The sequence below is a fragment of the Dipodomys merriami genome, unplaced genomic scaffold, assembly GCF_024711535.1.
Source record: "Dipodomys merriami isolate MVZ:Mamm:240054 unplaced genomic scaffold, mDipMer1.0.p SCAF_78, whole genome shotgun sequence".
NCBI lineage: Eukaryota > Metazoa > Chordata > Mammalia > Rodentia > Heteromyidae > Dipodomys > Dipodomys merriami.
The window spans coordinates 105,111-113,020 of NW_027206379.1; the positions used below are offsets into that span (position 1 = coordinate 105,111).

Sequence of the window (7,910 nt, forward strand, 5' to 3'; positions counted from 1 at the left end):
GCTTCTGAGGCGCCCTGCAGGGCCCGCCCCGGGCGCCGATTGGCTGCTACACTGGGCCCAGGATGGGTAGGGGGCGTGTCCATCGAAGCTCTCGGGTGGAGCGACGCTGTTGCTGTCCAGCTGTTCTGAGACAGGTGCAGGCCGGCGCGCGATTCCTCCGATTCCTCCGCGTTGTCTCTCCCATGAGCGGATGGAACGGGCCGCCTCCCCTTGATCGACTTCTGTGAGCCCCTGCTTCCCAGCGCAGCGGAAACCATGACTCCTCAGGGCCCCCAAGCCCCACTGGAATTCGGGGGCCCCCTGGGTAATGGAGCAATGGGCAGGATCTGAGGGTGGAAGGCTTCGGGAGAGGCGGGTTTGCAGGGAAGTTGTCTGCACGGGGGGGGGGGGGGGCGAGGAGGAAGGGAGAGGGGCTGGCAAGGGGATACCCAGGCAGGCGACTGAGGACCTTGTGAGGTCGGCCCAGGCCGAGCCGTGATTCCGCGAACCCCTCCGCAGGCGCGGCGGCGCTGATGGTGCTGCTGCCCGCCACCATGTTCCACCTGCTCCTGGCGGCCCGCTCGGGCCCAGCGCGCCTGCTGGGCCCGCCCCCGAGCCTGCCTGCACTGGCGGAGCTGTGGAGCCCGCGGGCGCTGCTGCTGCTGCTCGCCTGGCTCGGCCTGCAGGCGGCGCTCTACCTGCTGCCGGCGCGCAAGGTGTGCGCCGGTCTAACGGCTCGGGCGGGGGCGGGGCCTCGCCCGGGAGAAGGATCCCCAGCCCTCACCGCACCCCTCCTTTGTGCCCGCAGATGGCCAAGGGGCTGGAACTGAAGGACAAGAGTCGTCTGCTCTACCCCATTAACGGTGCCTGAGGGGTCCCTCCCTTGGCATTGGGAGTTGCCCTGGTGGGGTGAGGTTTCCAGTTCTTGCAGGGAAGTCCAGGGAGCCTTGCCCCCAACCCCAAGCTCCCTTAGAGGGTCTCTTTTACGTCCTGGAAAGACGAGTATCTCCATGCCCCTTCCCTGTTAGCTGGTACTTCGCAAGGAGCTGGATGCCCTCTGAAGGCTGAGTGTGACCCACTTGAGCTTTGGGCTATGTGTGTTGGGATTCAGGGGGAGGGGCAAGGTTCAAGAGCCCCAGGGCTCACTCTGTGCTGGGGTTCAGGCTTCCAGGCGCTGGTGGTGACTGCCCTGTTGGTCAGTGTGGGGGTGTCAGCGGGGCTGCCCCTGGGGGCGCTCACAGACATGCTCCTGCCCTTGGCGTTTGCGGCCACCCTCACTGCCTTCATCTTCAGCCTCCTCCTCTATATGAAGGCCCTGGTTGCCCCTGCCTCAGTCCTGGCACCTGGGGGAAACACAGGTGAGAGGGGTTCGGGTGGGGTGGGAGTGAGACAGAAGGGTGCACCTGCCTGCACCTTCACCCTCTTCTCCTCCAGGTAACCTGATTTATGACATTTTCCTGGGACGGGAGCTCAACCCTCGAATCTGTTCCTTTGACTTCAAGTACTTCTGCGAGCTTCGGCCTGGCCTCATGGCCTGGGTATGCTGGGCTTGAGTGGCTGCCAGGAGAGGGATAGGGTGCGGGCACAGGGCAGGGTGACAGTTGTGCAGAGGACAACCATTAGTCATTCCCCACACAATGCATGGTTTTGACATTGTTCTAGCCAAGTGAGAGAGAAATGCCTTATCAACCCTTCATTTTAGTGGGAAAAGACCAAAACCAGCAAAATATACATGGGGGGGGGGTGCAGTTCAGTGGTAGAACACTTGCCTAGCATGTACTAGGTCCCCAGATTCCATACCCCACACCACCAGAGCAGAAATACAGGGAAGACAGAAGACGGGTCGTGTGGGGAAACTAAGCAGGAAAATGTAGGGAGTGCAAGCTGGTTTCAACATGCAAAGTCCATTTCAAAGATAGTGAAAGTGTGCTACTTCAAGGTCAGGTCATTGAAGAACCTAGACCTCATAGTCAGGTTTAGCAGCCTGTTGTCACTGGAGCCATGATAAACACTCCATCTGTATTCTTTGATGGGCTGCTGGCCAAGACTGCTGAGAGAACGCTTTTTTTTTTGGGGGGGGGGTCTGAACTCTGGGCCTGGGCTGAGCACTGTTCCTCAGCTCTTCAGCTCAAGGCTAGCGCTCTACCACTTGAGCCACAGCGCCACTTCCGGCTTTTTTTCTTTTTGCTAATGTGGTGCTGAGGAATTGAACCCAGGGCCTCATGCATGCAAGGCAAGCACTCTACCACTGAGCCACCTTCCCAGCCCCTGCTGAGAGAACTCTTGAGCAAAGTCCCAACTTTCACCTTGGATGACTTCATCTTGAGGCAAGACTGCCAAGGATTCACCATGGATTTGGGAATTGTCTTTTTTTTTAATTAAAATGATTTAATTAACAAGGTACTGGTTATAATCCTAGCTGCTGGGGAAGCTGAGATCTGAGGATAGAGGTCCTAAGCCAGCTTGGGCAGATAAATTAGAGACTCTTACCTCCAACTAATCTTAAGTATGCCCCCATATTAGGCTCTACCAAGATGTGGGTCCTGACCCCACAGTCATTATATTTCTACACTCACTGGTGAAATGGGATAGAACAAAAACTTTCTCCCAAGACTATTAAGAGAACAAGAAGAGGTAATCCTCGCCCTCCCCCCCCTCTGCCCCCTTGTGCTGGTACCAGAGCTTGAACACAGGGCTTTGTATTCATTCACTTACAATGGGTGCTCTACCATTTGAAATATGTGTCTAGCCTGACATGGTGGTGGTGAATTGGAAATAAGTCTCCCATTTCTTGCCTGAGCTGGCTTTGAGCCATGATCCTCTAAGTCCCAGCCTCTTGAATAACTAAGATTTCAGGCATGAGCCACCAGCACCTAGCTAAAAGGAGCCATTTAAATAACATCACCAAGCTTAGTTATTGGCTAGTTCCCATCTAACCATTAGTCCTTTGTACACCTTATCTCAGAGTCCTTGTCCCAAACAGTCTCCATTTTCCACATGGCAGTGTCTCTGGAGGGGATAAGCAACTAGCTCAAGTGAAAAGCTCAGGTTCAAAACTAGGAGTTTTAGCTGGGCACTAGTGGCTCGTGCCTGCAATCCTACTTAGGAGGCTGAGATCTGAGGATCACAGTTCAAAGCCAGCCTGGGCAGGAAAGTCTGTGAGACTCTTATCTCCAGTTAACCACCAGAAAATCAGAAGTGGAGCTGTAGCTCAAAGTGGGAGCACTCACCTTGAGCAGAAAAACTCAGGAACCATGCCCAGCCCAGTGCCTGAGTTCAAACCCCACAAACAACAACACAACCTTAAGAGTTTTAACTTACAGTCCTAGCCCACTTCCCTGGGTACAGGGCCTGGGCCGGGAGAGTGATTAACAGGGACAGCTGAGAGGCTGGCACCTGTGTGGAGACGACAGTCTTTCTCCCAATCCCTCAGGTCCTCATCAACCTAGCCCTGCTGCTGAGGGAAGCGGAGCTGCGGGGGAGCCCGTCACTGGCCATGTGGCTGGTCAATGGCTTCCAGTTGCTGTATGTGGGTGATGCCCTCTGGTATGAGGTGAGGTTAGGCTGAGCCAGGGAGGCCAGGAAGGGCATTTGAGGACCTCCCCAGAGTAAACCAGTGTATCTGGGTCCTGTCCCTGCAGGAGGCTGTCCTCACCACCATGGACATCACACACGACGGCTTTGGCTTCATGTTAGCCTTTGGGGACCTAGCCTGGGTACCTTTCACCTACAGTCTGCAGGCCCAGTTCTTGCTGTACCACCCACAGAGCCTGGAGTTGCCCATGGCCTTGCTCATCTGCCTCATCAATGGTCAGTCAGGAAGGGCAGCAGGTTGGGCCCATCCCTCCTCCCCTCCGCTTCTCACTTCATTCAGGTGCTGAGGTCAGGTGCTTCTCCAAAGCTGGGAGTTGGGTCCTGGGTGTCACTCGGAACCTGGACTGTGGACAGCCTGGATGATCAGGGTCAGGTAAAGGCTCTCATCTCTAACCAAGTGCTCATCCTCTCCTCCCCTCCCTCAGCTGTCGGTTACTACATCTTCCGAAGGGCTAATTCTCAGAAAAACACTTTCCGGAAGAATCCTTCTGATCCTAGTGTGGCTGGTGAGCTGGGTTTCTTGGGAGCTATGGAAGGTGTGGGGTGGCAGGGCTTTCTGGAGCTCCCTACTCCCCTACCTATCTTTCCCCAGGCCTTGAGACCATTCCTACAGCCACAGGGCGGAAACTGCTGGTGTCTGGGTGGTGGGGTATGGTGCGCCACCCCAATTACCTTGGAGACCTCATCATGTCTCTGGCCTGGTCCTTGCCCTGTGGTGAGTCGCCTGGATAGGTATGCTCAGGGTGGCATGGTAACCACAGGAGGCCTGGCCTGGGAAAGTCACAGTGGAGTAATCAACTAGGGGAAGTGAGGAAGGGGGAGGGAGGGGAGGAGGGGGCAGCAGACTCCAATGCCAACCTAGTCCTGTGCACCTCATCATAGACCTTGATGCTCTGTGAAACCATGGTGACACGGGGTGCTGGCTAGAGGGTCACAGAACTCCTTCCTTACAGGGGTGTCCCACTTGCTGCCCTACTTCTATATCCTCTACTTCACTGCACTGCTGGTGCACAGAGAGGCCCGGGATGAGCAGCAGTGCCTGAGGAAGTATGGTCGGGCTTGGCACGAGTACTGCCAGCGTGTTCCTTACCGCATTGTGCCCTACATCTACTGAGGAGGGAGTTCAGCTGTCCACCAGCGCACCTTCTCCCAAGACACGTGGCTTAAGGGCCTGTACCCAACCTGGTCTGAACCATACCAGCAGCCTCAGGGGAGCTCAGCCTGAGAAGAGATGGTTCTGGAGCAAGGAGATGAAGGCAGTGTCCACAGAGACACTTTTCCCCCTTCAGATAAATGTCTGGAACACTTGTGTGCTTCTTTCCCATTCTAGGGCTAGGGTATTCATGGCTGCCGGATCAGCCTAGAGGCACTGGTAGGTGGTTTTGGGGCCCTCGAGTCTGCTACTCAGAAATGGGCACTGCTAAAGTGGGCAGTCCAGTCACAGCTTTATTAATGACCAGAGTCTTTAATTCAGCCAGGGAGCTCCTCGATCAGAGTCCTTGGGGCAGGTGGCATGGGGCCTCCCCAAAGCCGCTCCAGCTCCCCAGTAAGGGCTGCCACTTCTTCAGCTGCCATGGCATGGGCACGGTAGGCTCCGGTGCAATCTAGAGCCAGCGGTGTGAGGGCGGCCTCATTTTCGTTGGTCCAGGCCAACAGGAACTGGCACTTCTTCCGAGCCCGATAGAGGCGCTCTCGATCTTCGCTGGCCACAGCTAATTTCCGGGCCCGGCCCAGGGCCTGCACCAGGTGTCCGAGGGCTGCCAATGTGTAGCCTTTCTGGTTGGCCGGACTCTCGCCCAACAGGATGCGAGCAGCCTCTTGCATAGCACCCCGAGTACCGAGGGGACCGGGTGGGTGCTCGCCCGCTTCTAGGACATGGGCTGCGGCTTGTAGGGCTTCCTCCGTAGAGGCGAAGACTTGTTGGGCGCCCAGGGCTCCAGAAACATCCAGAAGCGTGGCACAGAGGTCCAAGAGCAGCAGCGCGTCGTCTCCGCCATGATACAGGGCGAGCGCGTGCGCATACGCGAACAGCACGTTGGGCAGCTGGAAGCGCACGAGTGGCGACACCGGGCCGCGGCTCAGGCTAGCCAGCGCGGGGATGCGGGCGGGCACTGCGGGCGGGCGGGCCCCCGGGCCGTCTCCAGGAACCGGCTCCTCGGCGGTGGCATCCTTCCCGGACTCCGGCGCCGCAGGCGCGCCATCCAGCTCTTCCAGAAGCCGCGGCGCGGCCCCGCGGCTCCACCACCACGGCCGCCAGGGAGGAAGCAGCCGTCCGGCCTCGCCGCGGCTCAGCAGCCGCTCGAAGGCCGCCTTCTCGGCGGGCGCCAGCTGTTCCCAGAGTCCCGAGAGGCCTCCGGGAGCCGAGCCTGAGCGCGGGCCTGCTGCCTCGAGCTCGTCCTCCGTCTCGCGTTGCTCACGCAGCCGGCGTAGGGCGCCCGCCAGGCGGCTGGGAGAGGCGTTGCGGCCGCGGAGCTCTCCCAGCACCTGATCGCGGTAGAAGCCCTCGGCACAGGCGCCATGCGCCCGGTAGCAGCGCAGCGAGCAGTAGGGCACGTTGCAGCGAGGGCAGGTGTAGCGCGCTGGCTGGGCCGCCCCGGCCGGACAAAATCCGCAGGGCCCGCCCGGCTCCATGGCAACAGGAGCAGCGTGGTGGGAGCGGGCGCACACACGCCGCGGCTAGCCACTTCCGGCGCCGCGAAGGTTACTTCCGCTCCTTCAGTGGCCCAATAATGGGGCATGAACTCGACAAACATCGCGAGGCTTCCCCGCAATTCCCGCCCATACCCGGAAGTCAAGCAGTGCATCGGGCAGGTGCAGAAGCCGGTAGTGACATAAGAACGCAAGCCAGGCCGGGTGGGGTGGCTGGAAGCTGTGGAGGCCAGCGATTCGTGGGTGCCCGCTCACGCTTTAGTACCTGCGGGAAACCGGGGCCCCAGACGGACTGAAAACAACCAGCCAGCGGTCTGGCACTAGAAAGCTGCGTCAGAAATCAGTGTGCATGCTAATACTCTGGGCACACGGCGCCGCAGGTGTTTGGAGGATGAGTTCCCCGCGCTGTAGAGCAGCCATTCATTGTCTAGTAGAGAATATAGACAAAATTGAGGGGCAGTTCGAGGGCTGGGAATGTGGTTTAGTGGTAGAGTGCTTGCCTTACATGCATGAAGCCCTGGGTTCGATTCCTCAGTACCGCATAAACAGGAAAAAGCCGGAAGTGGTGCTGAGGTTCAAATGCTAGAGCACTAGCCTCGAGTTCAAGCTCCAGAAAAAAAAAAAAAAAAAAAGGAATGCCGGGTGCCCGTGGCTCACGCCTGTAATCCTACCTACTCAGGAGGCTGAGATCTGAGGATCACGGTTCAAAGCCACCCTGAGCAGGAAAGCCCATGAGACTATCTCCAATAAACCACCAGAAAACCAGAAGTGGTGCTGTGACTCAAGTGTTAGAGCACTCACCTTGAGCTGAAGAGCTGAGGGACAGCGCCCAGGTCCAGAGTTCAAGCCTGACAAAAAAAAAAAGAGGGGGGATCCCGCAAAGGGGGCAATTAGAGTGAAAAAAAGACCTAGATGAGGACATCTGGCCTAGTATTACCTCCTTCAGAACAAAGCAGTGTTTCATATCTGAGCTGTTTGATATTCTCCAAATTTATCTTCATTACCATTGTCTGTCTAACTCTGTTCAATGTAGACTCCATATTAAGGATCAAGAACTCTTCAAAGAGGAGATAGCCTAAGGAGGTGCAGAAGTCTTGAGGTGCAGTGAAGACAATGAACCAAGCCAGGCACGGGTGGCTCACGCCTGTAATCTTACTCAGGAGCCTGAGATCTGAGGATAGTGGTTCAAAGCCACCCTGAGATTCTTATCAACAATCCCCAGAGAACCAGAAATGGTACTGAGGCTCAGTACCATGGTAGAGTTGCTAGCGTTGAGCAAAAAAACTTAGGGACAATGCCTAGGCCCTGAGTTCAAGCCCCACAGACCCCTCTCCCCCCTCCCCCATGATAATGAGCCACAAACAACTCTGCTAAGTACCATTAAGTGTGTTTATTCATTGCATCTAATTATGTAAGTCCTGGTACTTGGACTCCTTGAGTACTCAAGTACCTGGTACTTGGACTCTGAACACATCCAACCCCACATTTGTATTTATCTTGATACAGATCATCTCTTTCCCTACTGGAATTAAATGGCTTTGAAGACCATCTTTATATCCCCCACAAAGGGCCCCCTTTATCTAGATTTTATGCCCTTGCCTCTTTTCCCTTCTAACCTTCCAGAAACATTAGATCACAAGGTTGGATGTTATTTGGTGGTATATGGATTGCCTAGTCTGTTTATAGGT

General features: G+C 56.6%; 2 protein-coding genes across 3 annotated transcripts; one reads left to right on the forward strand and one right to left on the reverse strand.

The window, feature by feature from the left end:
• The first annotated feature begins 40 nt into the window (after positions 1 to 40).
• LOC138818662 (delta(14)-sterol reductase TM7SF2) lies at positions 41 to 4,871 on the forward strand. Of its 2 annotated transcripts, none has more exons than XM_070009639.1 (10): positions 41 to 304; positions 499 to 695; positions 788 to 842; positions 1,143 to 1,337; positions 1,414 to 1,517; positions 3,413 to 3,532; positions 3,621 to 3,789; positions 3,999 to 4,079; positions 4,166 to 4,288; positions 4,527 to 4,871. In XM_070009639.1, the coding sequence occupies exons 1-10, from the start codon at positions 256 to 258 to the stop codon at positions 4,685 to 4,687; spliced, it is 1,254 nt and encodes a 417-aa protein (XP_069865740.1). In that variant the 5' UTR covers positions 41 to 255; the 3' UTR covers positions 4,688 to 4,871. The 2 variants fall into 2 exon arrangements, with proteins under 2 accessions (XP_069865740.1, XP_069865742.1); XM_070009641.1 differs by having other exon boundaries at positions 3,413 to 3,508.
• Positions 4,872 to 4,999: 128 nt separating this feature from the next.
• On the reverse strand, positions 5,000 to 6,237 carry LOC138818663 (zinc finger HIT domain-containing protein 2-like). Its single transcript, XM_070009642.1, has one exon. The coding sequence runs from the start codon at positions 6,202 to 6,204 to the stop codon at positions 5,044 to 5,046; it is 1,161 nt and encodes a 386-aa protein (XP_069865743.1). The 5' UTR covers positions 6,205 to 6,237; the 3' UTR covers positions 5,000 to 5,043.
• Between the last annotated feature and the right edge of the window lie 1,673 nt (positions 6,238 to 7,910).